The sequence below is a fragment of the Tyto alba genome, unplaced genomic scaffold (assembly GCF_018691265.1).
Source record: "Tyto alba isolate M040663 unplaced genomic scaffold, T.alba_DEE_v4.0 Super-Scaffold_9, whole genome shotgun sequence".
Lineage (NCBI taxonomy): Eukaryota > Metazoa > Chordata > Aves > Strigiformes > Tytonidae > Tyto > Tyto alba.
The window spans coordinates 34,961,662-34,988,997 of record NW_024881330.1 but is presented as its reverse complement, the minus strand read 5'-3'; the positions used below and the strand labels follow the sequence as shown (position 1 = coordinate 34,988,997).

Here is a 27,336-nt window from a genome sequence, read left to right as displayed (position 1 = left end):
CGCCGCGCAGGGAAGAAAGCACGAGTATCGTGCTCTTCAGCACGTGGCCGCAAGGCGGGCAGCGGGATGAGTCCTGCCCACCCGCGTGTGGGAAATCGCACGGGCACGCAATGCTCCTCGCCCTCCGGAGACCGCAGGTACCGGGGAGCAGTGGCCACAGGGTGCCCATCTTGAGGAAGCGGCCGGTGTTACCTCACGGGGGAAAATATTCCCCACGTGCTGGTACTGCCGAGTTCCCACTTCAACCAGTGGTTGGTTAGTAATAGCCTCTCTATTCGGCTAACAGTCCAGAAAATGAATATATATATATATATATATATATATATATATATATATAAAATAACCCCTACCATCGGGGTTTTGTTCAGCGGTTTCTCACAGTGCAGAGGAGAAATGCGGGGCGGGCAGGCCTCAGGGAACCCGGGGGGGAGCCCCTGCGACTCCAGGCCGCTCGTCGCTTCCCCGCCCACGAGCACGAACTTTTAACGCTCGTTCGTGCTCTTCAAACCCACGTTCCGGCACGGTAACGCCCGCTGCCGGCCTGCCCGGACCCGCCGCTCCCCTTCGGCCCGCCGCCGCCTCAAGATGGCGCTCGGGCCGGAGGCGCGGCGCACCCCGGGACATGTAGTCCGGGAGGCGGGTTTCTGCCGAGCCCCGGCCGCCGTGGACCCGCCGGGACGCCCGCCCCTGACCGGCGCGGAGCACCGGCCGGCCCCGCTCCCGTCGCTCGAGGCCCGGCGCGGCCGCGGGAACCAACCCGGGCGGGGCGGGGCGGGGCGGGGGCGGGGGGTCCCGGGAACGCGGGGCGGGCTGGACCGGCCCGGGGGAGGGGCCCGGCCCGCCCTATATAGGGTGCCGAGCGAGCAAGATGCTCACTGCCAGTAGCGGGGCCGCGGGCGTGCGGGGACGGGGAGGTGGCTGGCGGGCACGCAGCGCCGTGTCCGGGCTCTTTCCTCGGCGTGTGTGACCGGGGCAGGGCGCGGGGCCGCGGCAGCGCCCGGCTCCGAGTGCGAGCGGCGCGGAGAGGGGGAGCCCGGCGGCGCGGCGGGAGCGGAGTTTCTTTTCCCCCCGCCCGCTGCGGGAGGTCCCGGGCAGCGGCGGCCCCAGGTGGGGGAGCCGGGCGGCGAGGAGGATCCGCTGCCTCCGCCGCGGAGAGGCTCCGTGCTGCCGGCGTCTGTCCGTCCGTCCCCCACTTCCCAGCTCTGCGGGCGGCCGTGCCGGGTCCCCCTCACCCCCCACCCCCCCCCACCCCTTCCCCGCGCAGTTGGGGTCCGGCAGCATGAACATCCTGCTGGAGCTCTTCGTGGTGACTTTCCGAGTGCTGTGGGCTTTCGTGCTGGCCGCGGCCAAGTGGCTGGTGCGGCCCAAGGAGAAGAGCGTGGCGGGGCAGGTGTGCCTGATCACCGGGGCGGGCAGCGGCCTGGGCCGCCTCTTCGCCCTGGAGTTTGCCCGGCGCCGGGCGCTGCTGGTGCTGTGGGACATCAACACTCAGAGCAACGAGGAGACGGCGGGCATGGTGCGCAACATCTACCGGGAGATGGCCGAGGCGGGGGGCGCCGCCGCCTCCTCCTCCTCCTCCTCCTCCTCCTCCCCCCCCAGAGGTAAGCGGCGGCCTGCCGGGGCGGGATCCCCGGCCCGGGCCCGGGCGCTGCCCCTCGCCTCTCACCTGCCCCGGCCCGGGGAAAAGTTAACGGGGGCTGCGTCCCCGGTGGGCTCCAGCCCGGAGCCGCTCTCACCTGCGGCGGGCAGGTGGGCGCTGCTCCGGGCGTGGGGGCATCGAACGGTTGCCCGTCGGTGCTTGTGCCAGCCGGGGCCGGCCTGGTGCCCGGGCCCCGCGGGGTAACACGGTGGGGGGGGGGGGGGGGGGGAGCGGTGAGCCGAGACCTGCTCCGTGCACCCTCGGGCTCCGATCGCGGCGTTAAACCCCGCAGCTTTCCTTTAAAACGCTTCGGCAGCGGTAGTGAATAGACGGGTCCTTGTGTACTGCGGTGACACCAAAGTAAATAGAAGTTTTGCTGTAAGGGAAATGCACGCGCTGCTTCCGCTCGACTACTTGTTTGAATGTCAGAATGCAAGTAAGAACTTTCCCTCCCCCCCCCCCCCCCGTTCTCTCTCCCCCCTTCTCTGTTCTCTTGTCTGTATTCCTTAATAGCAGGAGATGGAGAAAAAGATGCGCTGCCCCACTGCAACTTGCAGGTTTACACGTACACCTGTGATGTAAGCAAAAGAGAAAATGTCTACTCGACAGCTGAGAGGGTCCGCAAGGAGGTTGGCGAGGTGTCTGTCCTGGTTAACAATGCTGGTGTGGTCTCTGGGCACCATCTTCTGGAGTGTCCTGATGAGCTTATTGAGAGGACCATGATGGTCAACTGTCACGCACACTTCTGGGTAACTATAAATTCATTTCTGCTGCCCTTTTTGTCAGTTAATTTTGTGAAATTAACTGTTGTTGCTTAACTCCTGTCTCCTTGAATTTTGTACTTGCACCCTTTCATTGGAAAGTTCACCACTTCTGGGAGTTTTTATTTTTAACTTGCTGTTCTGCTTAACAGGAATGGTGAGTATTAACATTATTAACAATTAAGTTTAAATCAACTATATTCTCCTAGAATCCTGAGTTCTAAGTCTTGTACCCTGTTCTGTAGCCCTGGGTATGAAATCCTTTGAAAGCATAGCCTCTGAATCTGCTTAAAGGTTGTCACTGTTAACGAATGACTACTTAGCCTTCCTCCCATAGTCCTGCAAGCATTTTAGCCATTTTAAGATGCTGTTTCAGTGATGGTTACAATAGCAAACTTGTACATTTCTAGAAAAGAAAAAAAAAAAAAAAAAAAACTTAAAACCCCTGCTGGATATGTTGTTTGAATTGCCTTGGAGGCAAATTGTTCCTTTTGAAGGCTGGGAGGAAAGGCGAAAAAGATTTCTCAAGAAATCAAGCCAAGAACACTTTTTCAGGAATCCTGCATATTTGTCCTCATAGCTTTCTCTAAGGGCTGCCAGTAGAAGTAAGAAAATCTTTAATATGGTTTCTGGGGTGATATTGTCTCCATAACGAGCAGATGATAATCGAGGAGAACAAGCTATGTGATCTTACTTTTTTGGTTTATCTCAACCTCGTTTTCCTGTGTGGTTTATTTTTAAACCCACAGTAGTGTGAAGTTACATAAATTGGAGTGTTGAAGGAGGGCATGATGCACACTCGGGTTAGCATTAGCTGTCAGACTGAGCCCATTGTTAGTACTAAAACTGTTCTTTGGTCCTTCAAATAAGGTTATGAAATACACTTGCATAACAATCAAAGGATTAAGCAATCTGAAATATACTTCAACTTAAGCCTTCTTTGGCTGCTCTTACCTTTTCATAATAAAATTTTGTAAAATGCCTCATCTTCAAAACTTAGAAGGCCCTCCCAAACCTAACTTTTTTTAACATGGAAGTGAAATGCTGTTTCATAACCTTAAAGGAGCCCCTTCAAGTCTGCGCTGTGAAACACTTAATGGCAGAGCAGTCTTTTTCCAATGTATTGTAAAGCTTGCAGAGAGAGTGCTTTGACGACTTCAATGCACACGAGATAGTATGTTTAGAAACTCTTTTAAACTCTGGAAGTATATTTTAAGACAATCTGAGAAGTTCTGAGAAAGCTCATATGACATCTTGCAACTAAGATCTCTGAGTGTTCCCCTTCATAAAAGTTAAACTGATGCTTAAGCAAACAGAGATGTGCACTAGATTTAATGACCATTATTGATGTGGTTTAAACGCCGAATTGACAAAGTTTCCAAGAACTCTAAATTATGACATCACCATGAATTAAAATATGGGAGGATCCTAAATTCTCCAGCTGTTCTTCCTTCAGGCCTAAGTCATACACTTATTTATAACATTGTTTTAGAGATCTTTTTAAAGCACCCTCTGTGTGTTCCGAGTCTCTTACAGCAATAGAAAACTACACTTAGTCTAGTATTGCTACGATTGGGTTTCCATAACAGTTTAATTCATCTCTAAATGTTACAGTGTGAAGTGACTTGAAAAAAAAATAATTACTCCAAGAAGGTATAGTTAGATCTGAACTGTGGAACTTGAGATCTTGGCTAAAGCTTCTAAGGAGCAGTCAACACCCTTTATATTTAATTGAGGATCTGTTCATATGTACACATCCTGCAGATCCTGTGTCCTGCTTTGCTTTTCCTTTTATTTTTTTGCTGTTGGCAAAGCTTTTGCCTTGTCTTCCCCTTCACGATCCCAGAAAAGGTTGGCTTGACCAACAGTGGGTGGACTTCTATTAAAAGTAATAGCACTTAATTCATAAGATATCATCTGAATCAGCTGATTTGAAGCCAATTTTTTTGATGCAAGTCAATGCTGACTTAAATAGAACAATGTGTCTAGATGTGTGAAGTCTTACACAGCTAGTCTTTTCCATGTCAGCTAAACCGGTGGTCCAAAAGCAAAGCTAATACTCTGGAGCATTATGTAGGCTTTTAACTATTCTTGGAGGGTGTTTTGTCCAAAAAAGCTGTAAATGGATTTTATAAAGACATGGATCTTCCATGTAATATTGCTTCAGTAGTTAAGTGTCTGTAGTTCCTGGGGTTTTGTTGGTTTTGTTTGTTTGTTTTTTAATGTGTGACAGGGGAAATGCTTCCTTATCCCTTGATCATTAATGAAGCCTCAGTGTACTGCTATATAAAAATCTAAAATGGGGTTCTAGTGCTGTCCCTTTGAAACATCTGAAATAAGATTGCATACTCTCTGTGCAGAATGCAGGTGATCTGAGCTTGCTTTATGTTAGCAGCTATCGTCTGAATGCTGCCCAACTTCTGCAGTAGGCAGTGACATGAAAGTCTGTCACTGGTTTGCTGTTGTGACTCCAACTGGGCTGCGTACCATATCACAAACTGGCAGTCAAGAGAGCCTTAGCAGCATGCCACAGCCTAAACACATGCTTTCCATTTTGCTGACATTCATGATTTGTATAATCCTTCCTATGAGTGTTCTATATAAACATGTCACCACTGCATCATGTAGCAATTTCCACAGCGTAAAATCCACTGCAGTATTAAAAACCTGTTATTTCATGCTGTGATAACTTGAATGCTTCTGATATTGAAAACATAGGGACAAAATCCATTCCTAGTTTGAAAGAAGCCAGCTCTGGTTTACTATAATTTGCAGATGCATAAAACTGTAGCAGGAGTGTAACACTATCTTTCCTGTTGCAAGAATAATGACTGACTTGGCTGCACTTGTCAATTACTGGAACTGAACTTCTGCAGAGGAGGAAATTTTCTTCCTATGCTATGTCAGGTTTTGGATTTGAAAAATGTTAAATCACAGTAAAAGATAAAGCTGCTGTTTAATTAGTTTTAAGCAAATATAGGATTAACTAATTTTCTTTCTTGTGGTTTTACAATAAAGGTTAAGTAAAACATCAAAATAATGTGTTTTAGATCTTGGAACAGTATTTAATAAAGCTACTCTACAAACTCTTATTTCAGGACAATTTGAGATTTTTGTACCTACTCTAACATTTTTTTCTGGAAGAATAATGCTATTGCTGGATAAGTAGGTATTAATATTATACATCAGCATAGTACCTGGGAAATCCTTCTGGACTTGGGCATTGAATGGGACTCATGGAGGAGCAGGGGCAAGGTGATGATCAGGGTCTGTGAAGTTCTGTGACACACGGGTCCTTCTGTACAGCAGATCTTCAGTATTCAGCTCAGAACAGTGATCTTCATTGCCCTATCATGTGGATTTTCCAAAACGTTCAGATTAGAGTACTCCTAGAGGAGTTCTCTTCAACTTACCAAAAGGGGGAAGCAAAAGCATTCAGCTCCAGCTCTGTCATATTTATATATATATATATACAAAAAAAAAAAAAAAATCCACCTAGTGAAAGACTAGGGCCCAGAATTTGGAGACTTGCATAGTGCCGTCTTAACTGGAGTAGTTATGTTCATTCGCTTACAAACAACTTGATTTTTGAAGTTATGCAGGTATATTTGTCTTTGCAGGAATTGAACAAGTATGTTAGGTGGCCTGACATTGATATAGGAATAGAAATACCGAGTGAAGAGGGAAATACTAGTCAAGTAATTAGGGCTTTCATAAATAGTCTAAAACTTAAATGTAATATAGAGTTACTAAATCAAATATCTATTTATGCAGCTGCTGTAGTTGTCAATCTGATTAGACTGGCAGGATTGCTAAAGCCTTGGAAAATAACAGTGGCTTACAGTTGTCTATAATGTATCAATAGTTGTATATTGTTGTTCTAGTTTCTTAAAGCTTCCTGTTGTTAAATAAAGCTTACTCTGTCTATAGTTTGTTTAGTTTAAATATGGAAGTATTGCACTTAGTGTGTACACTGAATCTTCTACAGAAGAAAAGACAGCTTAAGTTATGTTATTTGAAACTGTATCATGCTGAGTCTTGTGGCCTGTTAGCATAGCAGTTTGATGTTTTTTTTGGTCTTCATCTCTAGAAGTCTAGTATCTATGGTCAAATATAGACAATATTCCACTGATAGGCCAACTAGCTATATTTAGCATTTTGGGTGAGTGGAATTAGCAGCATTAATTGATTTATTTTTTAAATTTCATGATAATGTATCCTAAGATGCATAATTTTACTTACAAAGTTTAATCTACACGTTCTTGACTTGCTTATTGAAAAATGAGTTGGATCAAGTTCAAGTAAAACATGTGCATGTGATCCAAAAAGTGTCATCAAAACTAACTCTTCCCTTGCAAAATGATTCCAACTACATGCCACCAGTAAATTACCCTGGACAGCACATGTGTTTCATATACTGTGGTAGCATGCTGGGTTGTGAATATGAAGGAAAAAGCAGTCATACTCTTAGCTACAGAAACAGTCATATTAGTTGTACTTAAAACTCCTAAGTGCTTTGATATGGTTCTGCAGTTCATATCTCAATAAAATAGTAGTTCTTGAGTTCATTTCTCAATAAAATAGAGGGAATCTGTCAGTTGAGGAAAGTACTATTGTCCAGATGCATGCTCTAGAAAACTGCGCTTTCCCATTTTGTAAAGGAATGTACTTAACACAAGTTTTAAAAAATAAATGGGTGGAGATATATATTTCTGGAGCTTGAGTGGGCACAAGACTACTGGCTCAGAGCTTTCCTCACAGATTTATTTTATGGCCTACCAGAAGCTTGTCTAGCATTGTGTGAAGCACAGTTGCCACCAGCATGCAATCATTAGTTTTGTAACCTGTATCTTGCAATCTGTGTATCTGTAATCTAGCCCTGTCACAGTTGTAGTGATCATTTTCACAAAAAAAAAATCTGGAAATTTTTCAGTTTCCTGATCCTTTTCTGGGGGACACCAACCCAAGCCCTTTAGTTAGGTACCTGGATCTCTGAGCTGCGGCTGTAGAAGTGATGTTGTATCTGTTTCAGAGTAAGCATGGGTGAGGATAAAAATAACTCTTCGGACAACTTACTCATCTGAAGAGTCAGCAAGCATAATTAAGCATGTTGGGATGGGGTGGTAGGTGGGTCTTAGTCTTATGCAAAACACCCCTTCATTTGCCTTGTGTAGGAATTGCATAAATTGAAGCACCCATAATTGGTATTCCAGAGTGCTGCCCACAGAACTGTAGTTGTTACTCAGCTCTAGTCCCTGAGGTCTATTGAAGCTATTCAGTCATGGTTCTCCATTGTCTCCTATATCTTGATGATAAATGAGTAGTTACATATTAAGGAGTCCGAACAAAACAGCTTATAGCACTCTTGATTTGTTTAATTAGCAACACTTCCATCAGGGCAGTGGGAAGATGGTATCAAAGATTCTTTGAATGTGTAACTTGCAACACCAACCTTCTTGTGTGCTGGAGAATACTGACCTCCTTTGTTCAAATAGCAACTGAATTCATGAATTTCTCTTCCTTATCTTTAATGATGTCAAGCTTTGATTTTCATTCCAGTCAGTTAACAAATCTGAAATAACCATTCAGACTGTTTTCCTTAAACTGGTTCAGTTACACTTGAGCTTGTGCAACAGCTTCTCTCAGGCTTACTTTGGAAATTAATTTGCTTTGCCATTGGAAAGGTACATGGATCTTAGACTCTCAATCAACAGAGATTCTCAGATTGTGACCTGTGGGTTGTTTATTGCCTGTAGATTAGTGTGCAAGATGGTATCATAAGGTGTGATCAGCCAGTTACTGCAATGCACTAAACTATATGAAGATTGAAGAGTTTAGGTGGAAACAGTAATATATTTCACAGAAAAGCAATGTGGAAGTTCCATTAAGGAGAGGGAAAGTTGTCCTGAAGAGACCACACCAAGACTTCTCAAGCTATTTGAAACATATTTGAAGTATTAATCTATTATTAGTGGCTTACAATTCTGCAGCCATCTAAAATAAAGCTGGAGTTGCAGTATAGCTTGCAGAGGTAAGGCATGTGGGATAATCTCACTCTTCAGTCACCTGTGACTTTTTCTGAGGGTCAGAGACTTGTCAGCAAACTGTATGAATGCTTTCAGGATTGCTAATCTACTCTGAAGAAATGGTCCTGGATGAGCGATCAGTGCAGTGATTAAATTCTTGCTTCTTATGGAATGAGGTAGGTCAGACGAATAAGCAAAAACTTCTGAACTGACTTTGGTCTGATACTATGCTGTTGCTTGTGATGGATTTGAGGAGACAGGAAAACTTTGAATGGAACAGTAGTCTTTGCCAGCATGGTGCCTAACCTTGCTAGAAGTGTAGAGAGTTGCTCTTCACAGTTTCAGTGAAATACTCTGTGTAAAGGATCACGTGTATGCCTTTCTTGTCCTGTGGAGGTTAGGAGAGCAATGGAGTTTAGTTCCAGATTCTTCTATCTGCAAGTAACATCCGCTTTTATTTTATGAAAAGCAGTTAAGTTAATGAGATCTTATTATGTTATTAACTTTCTATAATAACCAAGCAACTATAGCAGACATCTAGAAGACAGGCGTGTTCATGTGCTCAACTGTGGAGAAAAGCAGTCCTAATTATAATGTGACTAAGTGTCCTGCTAACCCAGTGTTTGCATCACCATCAAAGACCTGTCTTAACCGATCTGTGTGGGTGAGCAATCCTTTTCTGTAGCTCTCACTGTCATCAATTACTCTGACTAGACAAGTTGGGGAAAGGTGAATGTTATGTTTTCTAACACCATCCCTGCCATTTTAGAACTGAACTTTTAAAATCTTTTCAACTTTTATCTTTATCAAATGTGAAGTATTATTCGTTCCCAATGCTTCTAATGCTTTGATTTCACTTCCATTTTATTTTTTCCTGGGGGGAAGGAAGGTTTTTGTTATGTATCTCTAATATTAAACCTTTCCACAGTCCTCTATGTGTAAAGCCAGAGCATTGCTCTCTTGATAAACCTTGCTCCCTTGACCTCTGAGGTTTTTCCGGCTATTCACACGGATGGTAAGGCTGAATTACTGATACCTGTCTGTCTTTTGTGAAAACCAGTAGGGGTCTTTCTACAAAGGCAAACTGAAGCTGATTTACGTGCGACACTATGTGTTTTTACCTGTGGTCTTAGGCTTCTTAGTCTGTTAAAAAAAAAAAAAAAAAGTGTCTTTCAGAATGCAGTTAACATGTAGATGAGTAGGCATAGACTTTGAAATTGGTTTTCTGGGCGTTTGGTTTGAAAGAAGATACCTCACAAACAGGGGAGAGATTTACATCTGTGTTTACACTTCTGAACAAACACTCTGTTCTTGTAAATAATTATATTAGTATAATGATTTATATGCCAGTCAAACTAACACTTGACACGAGTGAGTTATCACAACTGGGATGCAAGGGCATGGTAGGCCAAGGAATGCCAGAACAGCTGCAGAGGTGAGGGGGCTGACTTGGTGTGAGCCTTTTGAAATTCAAGTTTGTTTGGCTGTTGAATTCTGCACCTAAATGTGCCCTGATGCTGGTCACTCCTGCCATCTGTTTGAACTTGTGTGACAGCTTCTCGAGCACTCCCCTTTCAGCATTGGTTTGGAAAAGCGCTTGATCGTATGCTTAAAAGTAACTTGTCCAAAATTTCTGTTGACTTAGGACGAAACTGCAAGACAGCTTAGTGGTGACAAGTTGTCACATGGGACCACCCCTTGAATCTGCATCTTACTTTGCACTAGTTTTGGTATTCATCTAATCTTTGGATGAGCCAGTTCAGCTCACTAGCTTGTCTGGAGGGCAAGAAGGAAAGCTGTTCATTTTCTTGGCCACGTTGATTAGTTTTTCTATTTAGAGACTAGAATCACCTCATCAATATTTCAGACTTGGACTAGCCAGTGTGTGTGTGTGGGGTGTCTTGGGGAAAGGGTGAGGAGGAATAGGATAAAACCACATAGCTGTGAACAGGACCTCTGAGGCTGTCTAATGAAACCTCATTCTTGGAAAGATTTTCTGGAATAGGATTTACAGGCTCTATATAGTTAAGTAGTCATGAATGGTTCCAAGATATAGCAAACCTGCCACTGGCATAACAGTCTGAATGTAACAACTCAACTTCTTAAGAGATTGCAGTATTTTAATTACACACTATTAAAAACCCTTAGATAAAGGTAAGTTAGTTTTCTGAACACACCAAATAATGTTGTGTTAACAGCTCTAGTTTATTTGCCTTGCACTAATACTACGATTGCTCTTGTGTACCATCAAGAGCAATGATCTTTGTGCCTGTTGCACTCTTTGACTTCTCTGGAAATCAGCTGTGCTAACACTGTTTGAATGTGGAAAAAACAGGCCAGAGCTGTGTTTCAGCTCACGGGAAAGGAGCATAGTTTCCACAAGCAGGCAGAGGAAGGAAATATCTCTCTGTCTTTGAAAACTTGCCCCCTAAGAAAGTGAGCAGTTTGGTGGTGTTTGGTTAAAATGTCTGTGCAAGTAGAATCTTTGAAAATTGTGTTAGTTGCTGTTTTGGTCACTGTATTAGCTGGAGTATTTTTGTCATTTTAGCCTTTGTCTTATAAAGTGAAAGTTTACCTGCTAAGACTATTTTCTGCACATCCTTTTTTGGGAGGGTGGGGAGAAAGAAACACCTTGTTTTTTAAAAACCTGTAAGTTCTATGCATTTTAAAAATATTACTTCTCATTCAGTGAGTTACTTTGTAAGAAGTTGGATCCTTCTAGAGTCTTACTGTTTCCTAAACAAACTTTGAAGCTGAATTTCCATTCACTATATCTTCTTTACTTTTCTGTTTTCATTAAGTAGGACTGTTATATGAAAAGGGAAGCTTTCCTTCTGGTCTTGTTCCTGTAGTGAGATACTCAGTTATGGCATAATCACTTTCCTTTTTATAAGTAATTGATTCAAAACTGAGTTGGGGAGGATGAGTAAAGTGACTCAGCTTTCATCTGCACGCAAGTACTATAGCAGTTGCAGTGCTATTGCTATGGAGGTACTGGCCTTAATGTATCTATAAAGTGTGAGACAGCCTTTTTCTGTTCAGCCACTTCTTGAAAAGTCTGTTGCATAAATCATAAAACATGAATGATGACTTAATATTTTCCATAAGTAGTTCTGACAGTACTGTTCTCTAGTAATTTTTTGGAAACATGCAGACTAAAATACCAAGTTCTACTAAATATTCCAGAGGATGACTAAGCTTATGGCAAGCTGGAGAAAAATGCGTATTTAAAAGTTGGATTGTGTTCTTGTTCACTGAACATAATATTCTGAGCTTTTATCTAATAGTTGTTCTAAAATCAATTTGTTATGTGGACTTTTCACTGACTCAGAGGCATGTTTTCATTTTTGTCAAGATTATCAAATAGCTGGCAATAAATAACTGCTCTCCAAATGGTTGGACATTTGCTGCAAACTTGTGCTAATGAAGGTGAGGGACTAATGTGTTTGTTACACTAATGTCAACATAGCTCTGAAACACTACAAATCCTTTGACACAGCCATTTGTCAGTATATAAACAAAGTAGAATTTCTTGTCTCTTGACTTCAACAGGGCTTAAACCAGCTTTTGTGGAAGGGAGTGTCCAAGTGTTAACTTCTTGTATCACTTGACCAGCAAACGCTAAAGTAATTTCAAATTTGACATTTGAATAAATGCAAGTTAGGTCGTCTTTACTGATAGATCTGCCTGTGGAAGAATACAGCATTGGTGATCCTACCTGTTGAGATTGTAACTTAAGTTCCTAAATTTACAGGAGTGTAACTGGGCTGTCACAGCCATGTTAGAGCATTGTGTTAGTCTTGGGTATATGGAAAGCTCAAATACTGACATGGTAGATCTGGGCAGAAGGATTCACTTCCTTTAAACTGCATGTTACTTTTCAGTGGCTGCTGCCAACAGTATAACACTTGCTTTAAATCGAATAGTAATTGTGGTTTGGTAGCTATGATAGACTGAGAGTGGAATGAAATTAATGTTTGTGGAGAATAAGTATCAACTTGTTTAATAAGATGTCTTTTGGGCAGGAAGGAAGAGGTCAGATTTTGACCATGAGTACTTTGGAAGCTTCAGTTCTCATGCTTGGTTATACCTTAAATTTGTGCTGGCTGGAGAAGTCTGCATACACATTTGTTCCCAAGCTTTACTTCAGTCTGGACTTGTATCTTGCTCATTTTGCTGTGTGAGGCAGACTAAACACATAGCTGGGCCTCCAGCAGCCCTCTTACCATGCCATCTTACCTATTACTAATCCTTCTCAGCTTTGATTAGTTTGGCATTTGATATCCACAGCAAACATCATTGGCAACTTATGTTCTACACTTTTACGCTGCTTAAGCAAAGGTAGTGTTTTTCTCCCTGCTGATTGCTAGTTGTTGAGAATCCAGTATGATCTCTCTGTCCAAAATTTAAAAGTCATTAAAATTTAAAGCAAGCAGAACTGTCTGTGAGGGCTCAGAATACCCTTAAGAAGCTGACAAGGGAGTGTAGTTACTGGAGGGCATCTAATAGCTGGAGGCACATCATTACTTTTTGGAAACAGTACAGTATATGAATGTTCTGGACTCAGCTGAAAATATGTGAAGTCCACAGGAAGTTTGTCTAGGTGCTCTGCACTGCTTCATTGGACTCTCTGTCCAGCTGAAAGGACTTGAGACCAAAGGAGAAGAAAAAGTGGAAGCAGAATAGACGCTGTTTCAGACAGAGCAGGATAATTTATTACAGACAAGAGCTCCTGTAGGGGAGATATAGGAAAGATATTGCAGTGGAATCAGCGTCCTTTCCAGTTAGTTAAGATTCTGTGTTGATAAACTTGCAGTTAACATAGGGACTAAGAGTGCAAGGTCTCTGCTGGCTTATGAACTTCTTCCTGTGTGAGGGGGAAGAGGAATGGGCTGTTGAGTAGAGTTGTTATACTCAAGTGGAGAATCACAGAATGGTTGAGGTCGGAAGGGACCTCTGGAGGTCATCATGTCCAACCCCTCTTGCTCAAGCAGGGCCACCTAGAGCTGGTGGCCCAGCACCACATCCAAACAGCTTTTGAATTTCTCCAAGGATGGAGATTTCAGCAACCTGTGAGAATGTGCTTAATTTTTCATAGCCATAGCAAGCATACCATTTGCTGGCATAGAAATAACAAGGGTAGTTCAGCTTGAATATCTGAACTTCTTCATGCCCAGAAAGCATATAAAGTAGTGGCCTCTCTAAACAGAAGTGAAATATTCTTAAGGAGAAGTCAGGGCCACCTTTAGCTGTGTTATATGTATCTAAACCCCTGCCCTAGGTAAAGGTGCACCCAAAATCAGGAGTGATGCAGTGGTGGGGGATGCAGAAAAGTTTTATGTAAGAGAACTGGAAGCTTGATTATCAGCAGACCCCACTGTAAACCTTAAGTAATTATACCTTTTCCACCTTGTCTTAAGAAGAAAGTTTCTGAAGCAGGAACTGTATTATTTAGGTACTGTTCTTGAGTACTTAACCTACACTTCAGATGAGAGGGAGAACAAAGATGTTTTCTACTCCAGTCTTAGTTACCCAATTTGGGCTAAGATCACAGGAAATGAAGCCCTTGAGAGAGAAAGGGGACACAATGTAGTGACATAAGGCAACAGTAACAAAAGTTTCTGTTGCAATGTCCTTCCCTAAGTACTTTCATATCCCACTCTCTGTAGACACAACCCTTTTTCAACTAAGCCTTGTTAACAAACTATACAAAAGGCAGTTTAGCCAGGCAGTGTTCAGTTGCTCTAGGCATGGCATAATTAGTTCTAGTAGTAAAGAGTGGAAATCAATGATTAATGTTTGAGAGATAACTAGTAGTATTAGTTTCCTGTGATTTTTTTTTTTTTTTTTTTTTTTTTTTGAATAGCATTACTTATCTTATCTTTACTGTCTACCCATTGTAAACAGCTTTGTGGCACTAAGTTCTGATTAAGGCAACTACTTAATTCAGTTTCAGCTTTCTTCTGGTATATTCAACAAGGGTTGACTGCATGTAAGAGAAACCACTACAATAGCTGAACCATTCACAGGAAACAGTGGTAACTATTGGCTTTGAAAATTGAAGAAAGTTTGGAACTGGACCCTAAATACTACAAATGCTAAACAAGGTAGTAGTGTAAATATGGACTGTAGCATACTTGTTCTTTAGCAAATGGTATGACAGATGTTTGTTACTATTATGAAACCCACTTATAAATTTTGATAAATAAGATTTAACCTAGTTTTGCACAGCTTTTGTGCTTCTCAGCCGATTAAATATGTCCATGGAGAAGCAGGGGATTGGTCATGAGGGTGGAGAAAACAGGAATGTTACTATCATGAATTAATAATGAATTGAAAAACCAAGTGATTCAGGTAATACTTATGCTTTTACCAGACTAAGATTTAATGTGCTTCAAAGCAGTGTTTCATGCAGAGTTGGAGAGAGGAAAAAAGATGCTTATTTCTCTGTAAATCAAATACAGTTTTGAATTAACTGATGCTGCTTTTCATTGTGACTTAATTCTTCAGGGTATTTACTTGATTTTGTTACCTTCACCTCTTAACCTGGGTAGATCTTATCTGTAGTTTCTCTCTGTCTGCAAATGGAGGATATCCAAAGTATTGGGGGAGAGATGGGGGGTGGGGGTGTGTGTGGCTTTGCTTCCTTGTTACTCGTCATCATTACAGACTTCTGTTTAAGTCTGTCTTGTTCTTTCATGAGCTTCTGGTTGCAAGGCAACTGTAACATTATTACTGTGCATGTATGTTAAGCATTAACTGCTGTTGCAGTTCAATATTAAAGGAATCCCCATGGCCCCAAAACAGTGGGTTTTTATGTGAAGGACAAATAAAGCTTTAGTGAGAAATTGAAGGTTGTGTTGCCTGCCAGGAGCTAAATAACTAAGGGACTCCTTTCGAGATGAAATATTGGAAGGTCTAGCGTTTTTGTTTTGAACACAGAGACTGTTCAAGGCACACTCGAGGGCAATCCTTGAATAGTTTCCTTTCATGCTCTTAATACAGCTGTCTATGGAAGCTTTGCTTGAGGACGTTATGTTTATCTCCTGATCCTTTTTGTTTCAAAAGTATTTGGGTAGACCCATCAAAAAATCCAGAGACATGTGTGACTTTCTTTTTTTAATTCAATACTTTAGGAAGACTGGGTGGTTCTGGCCTATTTTTCATTATCGTTTCTTGGGAACAGAAACTGAAGATCAAACTTTTGTACTAATTTCCACAGCTATTCAAATATTTACTTAGACAGTGGCTAATTATCCAGAAGGGGCCCAGCACTTCTTGAAAACAGTCAGCAGAGACATCTGAGGTCCTTTAAAGTACAGCTTTGGTCCCTTATGTTAACAAGGTCAACAGTAGTTGTAGACTTCTGTCTACCTACTGTATTTAGCCTGTTACTGACAGAGCCAGGTAATTTGTGCTGTGTGGTCTCTTTAGTCTTCAACTCAGTACTTGGTATTTTCCCGTAGTCTTAGCACAGTTACTAATCTCACCGTAACCTAATATTTTGGAGATGGTTGCATGATGAAATTTTAAGACAAATATGAAGATAGTATGGGAAAAGTAATTGAGATGATAGTGTAAATGACAAGTAATTAGTCTCAGTTCTCATTGGAACCAAATAAGCTAGAAAGAAAATAAATGGTTAAATCCAGGCTTGTAACTGCATGCTTTGGTGCGTGAGAAGGCATTTTGAATATTATAGCCTCTAACTCGAGTAGATTCTCCTTTGAGAGTTGCACAGTGCTAGGGTGTACTTTCAAGGGCTCTTCTAAAACTATTTGATGATGGCTTTCATTGTAATCCAGTAAGTGAAGTTTTATCCTGTGTTTATGAAATACATTTAAAGTGGTTATCTTCTGAAATAAGCTGGGCTGTATGACTGTAGCTGAAAATAACCTCAGTATATTTACTGATAAACTTGCTGTGAGAATTTTTTTTTTTCCTTTCAGGCACCTCTCTTTTCCTTTTTAACATACAGTAGAGCATTAGTACTATACTGCCCACTTTGGACAAACCTACTTTAAGGCAAGGCTGCCACAATCTGTCTTCGGAAGAGGTAGAGGCATTCTTTTGTCAGACCTTCATACATTCCTTCTCAGTTACTGGAATGGAAAGAGAAATTGGGGCATGTGGAAATCTCTATTTCATTCCATGGTGGAGTGAGTGGCTGCATGCTGTCCTACACGGGAGCAGGAGAACCTGCACAGCATCCTGCTGTGGTCTGTGAAGAAGAATGGGAAGAGAAGAAGGTTGAATGTCCATGCTGAGGGGGAGAGAAGATATAATGTGTATTTTAGACAAAAACTTAGAGCAACATATTCCGGTCACCATCTCTATTGCTTCATGATAGTAATTACAGGATTAGCTAACACTCATGGCAGCAGGCTGTTACAACCTCTGTTACCTTAATTTCCAGAGCTGTCTGTGTGAGTCCTTGACTAGTCACACCGATTTTGCTTCTTGGGTCTGGCCTAATAGTGTTTAACATGAAGATGAAGCAATACATTTACCTAGATGTTGCACTCATTTGCACTGTTACGCAGCTGTTCTGGCACTCAGGAATAGCTGTGGCTTGGAAGGAAGTGTCTTATCTGTTATACCAGTACACCACTGTTGTGGATAACTATAGCAATATAAAAACTCACCTGTTCTGATCAGCCCAAGAAAAATAAGCATCCTCCTTACCTGAAGGGGCTGTATGGAAAATGAGCTATTTCTTTGGCATAAAGGGATTTCTGCCTTACAGTAAAGCAGCTTGTTTATGCCATCAAAATAGTTTAAAAAGGCTGTTGAATGTTGACAGAAGGCAGAAAGTATGAAAAAAAATTTCTGTATTGAAAAATATAAACTTAAAGGACCTTATGTGTTGGTACCTGCTTTATTTCTTTCTTGGATATAAAGACAACTCTCTAAACATGAGGTAGCATGTACTTTTTTACTTTGGTGTGCTTTCTGCATTCACTATCCATTGTCTTGAGCTGCATACAGCTAGCATTGTTTTCTGTGGATGCTTGCTTTCTTCCTTAAGAATAATTAATCCAAAATTTAATTTAAAAAATCACTTTCTCAAACACATTATTTCTTCATATTCTCATTTGCTGTATTTAGACTAATTTGTCTTGACATTGCAGCTGTGCTGTTCTTTGTATTGCACAATCTTTTGAGTTTTGTTTCATTAAGAATGGAACTAAAGAATTTGGGGAAGGGGAGGGAAGAAGTGCTAGACTGTTAGAAGTTAATTTGCCGTAAACCAAAATGTTGAGAACAGATTACGAAAGCTATGAAGTGACATGTAAATGCTTGTTCAGTTTCACACTTGTGAGAAATAAGTCATTAAAGCTGTGTGCACATGAAATAGATGTTTGATTACAGCTACTGGGAATAGTTTGTCCTTACTGGTATATTCAGAAGCATAGAGGAAAATGCTTAGAAAATTAGGAAATGATCTCTAGGCTCCAAAAAACTTAAATGTTAAACTAGATGAAAAAAACTAGCTCTACTCTCTGTTTAGAAGAGCTTCATATGTTCTGTCTATTCTACCACCCTACCTAGTTGCTGTATCTAAACTGTACTGCAGGTTAGGAAATGCATGCTTGCACTATGCTTTTGAGGTTTTTCATTTTTTCATTAAAAAAAAATACAAAAACAAAACAAAACCCCAAACCCTAAAAGCTAATTCTGAGTGAAGAGGATGCCTAACTTCAATTTCTTGATGTTGAACACTGCATAACTCCCTTGATTGCTCACCCTGATGCATCACAATGCAATTTCCTTCATACAGTGTATTCTACTTATTGGTTTCTCCTCAGTGTTGAAAAGTGCGTTACATTTGTCATTAATAAAAGACCCAGCTCTGACTTTTAAGTAGTTAAATGTTTTGGTTAAATGTCTTCCTTTGCGGCTGTGACAGGTAAAACTGAAACATAAAGGAACAAACCGGAAGGCAAATAGTTTGATTAAATCACTTGACTTGGTCTGAATTATTTTGAGGGCCTGGTTCATGACCTCTAATGCCATGGACAAAACACATTTCTTGCTTGGTATCTTCTAATACTTTCTTTTATGGAGGATTAGTACATCCATGCATCACCTCGGGAAGACTAATGTGGGCTGTGCTACCTGTTCAGACAAACTCCAGATGGGAAGGCCACCCAGGAGGCATCTTGCCCTGAACCGGTCAAACTCTTAACTAGTTTCTCATCAGCACAACAAGCAGACAGCAGACTTCAGGTCTGGTAGGCAGATGTAGCTGAAGCTGAAAGAAACTAGAAACAAGAAACTAGGTTGATCTGGTCTACGTAACAGGCAGAAAAACTGGGGACCAGAGTATGGAGGAAGCTGCTTTGATCAAGGAAGTGGGCTGTGCCAGAAGCTCAGTAAGAACACTGATTTATTTGGGGATTGCTTATACCACGAAAGAGAATAACTTCACTTTGGGATTGTTTTTCCCAGCAAGAGGAGGCTGGGAGGAGCAGTGGGCAAGCCTTTACTCTGAGACTGGAAATGCATCCCCCCATAGGGTGTGTCTGCCTCTGACAGTGCTTGTTTTCAAGTGCTGACTCCCAGCTGTTGCAGATGGCTGGAGGATGGCAGCAACCAGGATGACTTTCTCTGACATCCATTTAGCTGAGATGATGGTAGTTGACTGCTAGGTTTTCTACATATGACAGTTGTGCTATCTTTATAGACTGCCTCGGCTTCAGGTTTTAAATGGATTTGCAGGATCGTGTCCCATGACAAAGTACAGGGGCCGGCTCTGGACAGGCTGTTTTCAGAACACTGAGGTCTCATGCAAAGATTTCCATGAATTGCTAATTGTCTTCAGAGCAGAGGAGCTGTGTTTTTTCCTATGTGGCCATAAATGGCCTTTTAAGAGATGACTTTCGTGGTGACTGCAGTTCTGCTGCTGGGAGTTGTTTGGTCTGCACTTGAATTGCTAAAGACGTCACTCAAAAGTGTCCTCAACAAGGTCTCTGCGTCATGTGCCAATTTCCTCTTGGTTGTAAATGGGTTACATTAGCCACAAGCTCTGAAAACTCAGTCTGTGTAATCTTCATGCTTTGAAGGAGTGTAGCATAGTTGAGCCAGCTTTCTGAAATTTACTGCTCTGTAGTTGTTCTGGTTGTTTCCTGTGTCTATATATATGCCTCTGAAAATTCTCTTCTTTATCCATAGATAAATAGACACTTATGGACACCTAGCTATAGTTCATTGTATTTAAAAAGAAGAAAAAAAGTTTTTAAAAAAGCAGTGCCATAGTAAAGATAATAGAAAAGCCAGTCCAACAAAGCTTGATGCGCTTGCCTGCTGTTTATCTCTTGGAAGAAAACATCGATTCATGCCTTGCAAGTGGTAGGAAAAAAAAAAAAAAATCTATTGCTGATACTTTCCCTTCTTTCTCTCCCCTACAACAAACTCCAAGGTGAGTTGCCCTTTCATTTCTGTAGTTGCTGTGGTTTGCAGCCAGAGCTTCAGACTGCATTATCAAGCTTTCTGGCAATGTGAGGTGGCAATCAGTCATTCCAGTGTGATGTGGACAGATAACTGAGACGTAAGTGGAAACTGCTGATGGAGCTGACTAATGCTCTGGAGGGAAGTAAATTGTTAGCAGGACTGAGTTGGGAGCATGGATCTCTTACAGGGATAGCATGGAGGATCAGGGCTAGTGTACACATTGGTGTTGGGGTGCATAAGGCAGGCTGCAGATAAATAATACACTCTAAAACTTCAGAGCCGTCCAAGCGGAGCCTCCTACCTTTTCAGGCGGCGCTGCCCTGGGATGGCTGGGCTTTGTTGCCATGCAACGTGGGAAGAGAGGCTGAAACTTTGTGTGCCTGGCACAGATTAGTTTAACAGCGAACTAAATTCTTGTTCGAGGCTCTATATAAGGGGTTTAGAGATCCCTGCCACGAGGAAAGAAACAAATGCAAGGCAGCTTGCTCTCAGATTATTTTTTATAATTAGCTTTGTTATGCAGTTATGACAGAATCTAGGAGTTGTATGAATCAACAGTAGAAAAGGCAAGGAGTCAGGAGGTCTGTTAATCTTCTATCATCTGCCAGCTGTCCAGTGAAAACACTCTTTTGTGTGGTGTTAGGAGGTCTGGATTAGTCATTTAACACCTGCAGGCAAAAATGTTGTACAAGAACATGTGAAAATCATTAGAGCAAAACTGTCCTGACGTCTGTGATTGGAAAATGCAGACAGCATAAGAATGGAATTAGATGGATTCGGCTGTAGCTTGCACGTCTTTTTAAGAATGCAGCTGACACAACTCAGACCAACAATTAAGCAAGTAGCAAATACTTAAGTGGTGTTTGTATGCTCTGAGTTTGGATCCAAATTACATGGGAAGACCAGGTTTCTGGAAAGATTAAGTATTTGTGGTACTGAGTAAATAAGAGTAGAATAATAGCTCTGTCATTAATAGATTTATGTATTAACTAGGCATGTCTGTGAATAAAAAGCATTGTCTGAAGTTCTTTGGAAATTTAAAAGTGATCTTATATAGTGCATTGACAACCTGGAAGCTGAAGTCAGTCATAACTACACATACCATTTTACTACTTCATTTATGTTTTTAGCATATATGGTGGTCTACTAATACTTTTTTTAAAAAAGTGTTGAGTAAAGCTTCAGAAAACAGATATGACTCTTCTGGCTGGGGTTAAACCATGAGAGTGACAAAGGTAGGTAATCTAGCAGGGGTGATCTTCTAGCAAATGCCTTTAATTTATTGCTTAAAATTTAATTTTTGAAAGGTTTTAACTCTGACTTGGGTTTTTAAACAGAAACAAACTTTTTAAAATCAAAACATAAAAAATTGGAGGTTAAAATCAAAGTTTCATCTTGAGGCTTGCTTTTGTTTTATTTTGAAACTCTTAAGGAATTGATAACAGAAATGTATATCTCTTTTAGAGCAATGCTTGTGGATACTAAGAAAAATGGAAAGTAATTTAGACTGGCAGATGTTTACTGTATTATATGTGAAAAGTAATATCAACAAAATCTTTGCCTTTAGTATTTCTTATAATGTAAAATGCCCAAGATAAGTTAATTGGGTAAAACTAGCCATATCTAACTTACAAAACACACTGTCAATAATTAGAACTGATAATTGGCACTGGTCTTAACACAGATGTGCTGGATGGTGTAATTAAACACTTTACATTCCTTTTTCTGTCTTAAAAAAATGTGACTTCCATTTTAGGGTCAAATTATCTCTTTCTGATAACTAGTCTCTTGCAGAAAAATAAACATGTCTGAGCTCAATTGATCCTTTAACCTTAGGATTTCTGAAGATATAATCCTTGCTGCCTTGCTGTCTGAATTCACAAACAAGCTGTAGGTTTTCTTTTGGCATTTTTGACAAACACAGAAGTTCAAAATCTGTGCAGTGATCATACTTCTAAATTCTGAAATAGAGGCTTTGAACGCTTATCACTAATGTAGTATGTTTGTCGTGTTGTTTTGTTTTCTTTTACTTTGCAGACCACTAAAGCATTCCTTCCCAAGATGCTGGAAATGAATCATGGACACATCGTAACAGTCGCAAGTTCCTTGGGATTATTCAGTACTGCTGGAGTGGAGGTTTGTTAGCTTATAATTAAGAATAAATTTGGCACTTCTTGCTTAGGATAAGCTTTTTTCCTATTACCATCTAGAGAAAATTCAGTCAAGTCTTCAGAGATACTTGAAAGCTATGGCACTGAGTACCTTATCAACACATGGTTCCCTGTGAATGGGATCCACAGGACTCAGGCAGCCACCGTATTCACCTGCTTTGCAGGTGGACTTGCCACTGCCACTTAGAGTGAAACCCTACAGTGACTAAGGATTTCAGAATGCTAAATGCTCTTTGAATTACTTGATAAATTTAGGAACCTGAAAGGTGCCCACCTACCTACTCCTGTCAAGATCTTCAGCACTAAACTTGAAGCCAAAGGCAAGGATTTTCAAAAGTAATGTTTCCTCTTTCCTATTTCTGTGAGGAGATGGCTGCCACCCTTCCTTCCAGAATATACAGCTCACATGCTTTACTAGGCTCCCACTTAATAAGCATTAGGTTGTCTAGTTGCTAGCAGCTGTTTGAGAACACCCGTTTGAGAGACTTGTTTGGTACATAAAACTAGGTTAGGATTAGAGCCTATTATCTTGCTTTTGGGGTCGTTAGCACAAATGCCAGTGTGAACAAAAAGCATTTGGTTAGTGAAAATGAATTCATGTGTCTAACAGAATAATGGTCCATCCCCATGAGCACAGGCTTCTTTGCGTATAGGAAGGCCTCAATCCAGGACCTTAAACTGCAATGATTCATAACAGAAATTAATGAAGCTGGTGTAAGTTAAAGCTTTTTAGAGTATTTACTGTCTTGAGAAAACTACAAAGAATTTCCTAGACCGTGGGTGTGACCACCAGCAGAAGTGGATGCATCCAACAGAAAGCCCAAATGCTACTGCTGTCTATGCAATTATTTTTTAATGTTGCTGAACATTTTTATGAGATAGACAAGCTATATCCTCTTCTGAAAATTAAATAATACACTCAAATCTCCACTATATATTCTGTTGAAGCTAACCTTAAATATAAAGCATTTAAGATTTTTACATCTATGCCCTGCCAACTCTGCAAGCTTTTTCAAATCTGACCCAAGTTATCTCAGTCCTTTGCTGTAACATTTAATGTTAAGCTAACTGGTAACTGGAGTAACTTGCCATGTGAGCCTGCATGATTCAAAGACTTGAATCCAAGGTAATATCCTCCTACATTCAGCTTTCCCGCTTTCATGATTCTGTGCTAATTGCCTCAAAAGTGAAGTGATAAATGAGTTGATGTGATGCTCTATTCAGTGGGCGTCTTTTGTTGCTTTGAGAATCTGTGCAGAATCACTTCAGATATGCTTTGGCTTTGAACATGATTCATACATGTCCTTTTTAAGTTGCCTTTTTTTTGCTTCATTCATTGCCAACACAGGATTACTGCGCCAGCAAATTTGGAGCTGTAGGTTTCCATGAGTCTTTGAGCCATGAATTGAAGGCTGCTGAAAAGGACGGAATCAAAACAACTTTAGTCTGCCCTTATCTGGTAGATACAGGAATGTTTAGAGGATGCAGGATCAGGTGAGTAAAATTCTCCTTCTGCTCTATTTGGAGTGTCATAAAAGTACTTGAAGGTAACTAAACTTTTACCATAAAAATATTAAAATAAGTATTGTATCTGCTTTAATATATGTTAGTGTTAGACTCGAAAAAGAGACTTTCTGAATTCATTGTCTTCTGTCCTTTTGTACTTAGGCAACACAAGTTTTGAGCTATAGTTTTTGTAACTTAACAGTGAATATAAAAAATATGAAGTCTTTGTCCCTGGTGAGGACTTGCAAAGAGTGAGTTAATGAACTCTTCACTGAGGTCTGCAGTCTTTTATCTATCTTATTAATCTGTCATAATCAAATATTTCAGAAAAGAAATTGAGCCTTTCCTTCCACCCTTGAAACCAGAATATTGTGTGAAGCAGGCTATGAGAGCTATCCTTACAGACCAGCCAATGATCTGCACACCCCGCCTCATGTATATGGTCACCTTCATGAAAAGGTAAGAGCTGAAGTGCCAGATCGTTGGTAATATAATCTACAGAATACTAGCAAAATACATGAGCATGTCCACTTTCTGGATATAAACACCCTCCCACCCACATACACCTTAGGTGCTGTTTTGTTAGAATTCATAAGTCTCTCTCTTGGCTTGCATGAGTGTAGGATGCTTGCTTGGGAAGCTCCATAAAACTGAGATCTTGTGTATTATGCATCCTTGTGTTGCCCTCCTGGTATCTTCCATCCTCCTTAGATTCCTGTTTTCTTTTCAACAGACTTTTATTTCCATTGTTTGGGTTCCTTCTTAGGAATGGGGCATGAGGCAGCTTCCAGCAAAGGAACCTCTAGCTGTCTCTAGAACCAGTGTGTAGGAGGCCCTGCCTGAAAATTCTCTAGGATTTGCACAGATATGGTAGATAAACTGAATATCTGCACATTCGTAACCAATTTTCAGAGTCTAAGTTTGGAGGAAAAGTTATTTAAAGGAATTATCTCCTTTGTTCTAACACACTGCAGTTTTTGGATGGGAACTCTGTTTAATCTGTGAGCAGGCTGACATTTCAGTGATGCAAAGTAATACAGGAGTTGGCATAATTCCACTGATGCAATGTCACTTGCATTCTAGTTTACAGAGAACAACTTTACAGCTGTCTGTTTTTGTTTTAAATCTGTAGTGTGTAGGAGGAACCTTTAAAATATAGCGTTGTCTTATTTTCCTTCTGCGAGGGATGGTTGAAACGGAAAATCTTGATTTTTTTTTTATTCCACTTGCAAGGCAGTGGTTCTCCTCTGCCTCAGGTCTTTCATGGCAGACAGGCTCACCAAAGACTATAGGAGCCTTCACTGCTCACCTCTTTCCTGGAAAACAGTATGTATGTGTGTATTCTGCCAACAAATCAAGGCCACTGTCAGCATCTTTAAACTTCTTCAACCAGAAGCTCAGAGGGTGCTTTGGTGCTCTCTGCACAAGCATTGCCCTGTGCAGCAACAGTCACATCAAAGGCCCTTTGGGTTTTCTTGGTTCAACACTTTAGCTTCCCACAGGAAGATCAAAGCTGCTGCATAATCCATGCCCCAGGCAGCAGCACTTAGATCAAAGACCTTCCAGTCACTACTGCACAAGCAGTACTACTGGCAGTGAGGACACCTGTACCAGTGGCATCTACTCAGTGCTTCAGTGGTCATTACTCCTAATAGCTAGATTCTGTGTGCTGCTTTCCACTGAATGGAGTGTCTGCCACTATTTCCAGGGGCTGAGGAAATCCCATGTCAGTCCTGCAGAGCCCCTGAGTACTACACTTGAAATAAAAGTAATATTTTGTGGATGTGGGAAGGAGGGGGAGAATCTGTAGCCAGGTATGCATCACATAGTCAGCTCTTGGAATTTTATCTGGAGGGGGGAAAAGGAAATTGCTCTCTACTTTGGACCTCTCTTTTTGAGGACGGATGGATGATTGAGTTTAAATTATAAGTCAAGGTTGTTAGACATGTGGTGATCAAAGAATGGCATTAGCTAACACTAATCCCACATTAAAGTATATCTTAAATGTCTGATGACCTCTGCTGATGTGGCTTTGAACAGATGCTTTGCTTTTAGTAGGCTTTCTGTGATGCCCTTGCCCCCGCTCACCTCTTTAAAACAAGCTATCACGCTGCTTGTGAAGAAGCAGCAGAAAACCTGGTCTAAGTTAGAGGCATATGAATAAGTAGTTTCTTCCTGTTTTCTGCTTGCCTATGTAATTGAGACTGTAGAATTTCAATTCTCTCTGTAAAATAAAAAATGTGAAATAAAAATCCTTTAAGTCTCTTAAGAAGCCTTTCCAATAGCTAATATGTTGCTTTTAAGGAGACCGTGTATATGTAGTATAAGCAGAGGTTTTGCTTTATGCTGTCTTCTAACAATTTTATAACCTCTTTTTCACAGTATTCTGCCCTTTGAAGCAGTTGTATGCATGTATCGATTTTTGGGAGCAGACAAGTGTATGTACCCTTTCATTGCTCAAAGGAAACAGGCTACAAACAACAATGAAGCAAAAAATGGAATTTAACACTGTTTGGGATGGACTAACAGTAATAGGTGAATACGATGTTATGTGACTGAATTGCAAAGTGCACTTGCATCTAACAGATGCAAATGTCAACATCTTACTGTGGCATTCTCTTGGGTCCTAAACCTGTGTATTGAACTCTAAAAATCAATGTTTTTTTATATACTGTAAATAAAACTGACTAGAGTACTTGGAAAATGTGATAGGTAAGCAAAGTGAATTTACAATGTAGCTGCCACCATTGTCCTTTAGAATATCACTGTATGTACAGTAAACTAGTCATACTACTTGTTGTAGGGATGCACTGTGTGATATCTCTTCCTCCGCCTGCCAAGGCTTGTAGGAGCTGTCTCCAACTAGAAGATGCAATGTTTCAGAAATTGTCTTTCCCTATGTTATTTGGGAAGGGAGAAGGGAGGGAAATCTTGGGATTTAAGCTACTGCTCATGACCTTTTAGCAAATTCAAGGATGGTTTCTGAATGCATCTCTTCACTTGTTCATCCAAGTTCTCTAAAGGACACATGGCCAAATTGTGGTGTAATTCTCTTTTGTAGCAACTGTGTGTGTTCTATTTAAACAAAGATAAAAAGAAATTTGTAAATCTCTGCCAATTCAAAGGCAAGTGAATGTCTCAAATATTCTCAGAGCAAACTTGTACTGGGAATCTGGTTTTCTAGGAATGCAGTCAATGATTTAAACTGACTTTTTTCAAGTCACTTGATTTGAAATATGCTCTGTTCTGTTTCCCTCTATATGTCAGAGTCCAATCTACTGTTATGGACTATATGTTTCTTTTATTCCTCATCATTCTTACTTCTGACAGAGTTCTCCCACCCCTTGAGGAAGCTGTTGTATTAAATTTCTGTAACTGGACTTGTGCCTAAAAGACAAAGTAACTCAGCTGAGATACAAACTGTTTATGTAAGTGCTGGTTATATGCCAATTATTAGCAAAGGAAAAATAGAATAATGCCTGATGCAACTCTACATACAGAATATGGAAGGGTGTAAAGATTTTTTTGAGTTGTATTCACATTGTAGAACAGCAAATGACATTTTTACAGTATTTTTTGTAAAGCAAACAATTTTGTGCCTTGAATTTGGTAATCTGTATTAGTGAAACATTGTAAAAGTGAACTTCTACCTCTGTATCTTAATGTATACCATCCACTTGTAAACTACTATCGGACAAATTGTGATTACTTTTTTAGAATGTCTTGTTAAATAGTGACCAATGCCTGTGGTTATTAAAGTGAGCCACCTTTTCCTTAAA

At 40.9% G+C, this 27,336-nt stretch overlaps 1 protein-coding gene across 2 annotated transcripts; it reads left to right on the top strand.

Annotated features, from left to right (window-relative positions):
• The first annotated feature begins 858 nt into the window (after window positions 1-858).
• On the top strand, window positions 859-27,336 carry RDH10 (retinol dehydrogenase 10). 2 transcript variants are annotated; one of them, XM_042786265.1, is made up of 6 exons: window positions 859-1,601; window positions 2,156-2,388; window positions 21,918-22,016; window positions 23,400-23,545; window positions 23,885-24,016; window positions 25,940-27,336. In XM_042786265.1, the coding sequence occupies exons 1-6, from the start codon at window positions 1,280-1,282 to the stop codon at window positions 26,061-26,063; spliced, it is 1,056 nt and encodes a 351-aa protein (XP_042642199.1). In that variant the 5' UTR covers window positions 859-1,279; the 3' UTR covers window positions 26,064-27,336. The 2 variants fall into 2 exon arrangements, with proteins under 2 accessions (XP_042642199.1, XP_042642198.1); XM_042786264.1 differs by having other exon boundaries at window positions 860-1,601; window positions 2,153-2,388.

Excerpts from the sequence above, each read along its gene's own strand:
- RDH10 (XM_042786264.1), top strand. The coding sequence starts at position 1,280 with ATGAACATCCTGCTGGAGCTCTTCGTGGTGACTTTCCGAGTGCTGTGG. Across the intron at positions 2,389-21,917 it reads ACTGTCACGCACACTTCTGG|ACCACTAAAGCATTCCTTCC; the intron begins GTAACTATAAAT and ends TTTACTTTGCAG. Across the intron at positions 23,546-23,884 it reads TTTAGAGGATGCAGGATCAG|AAAAGAAATTGAGCCTTTCC; the intron begins GTGAGTAAAATT and ends CAAATATTTCAG.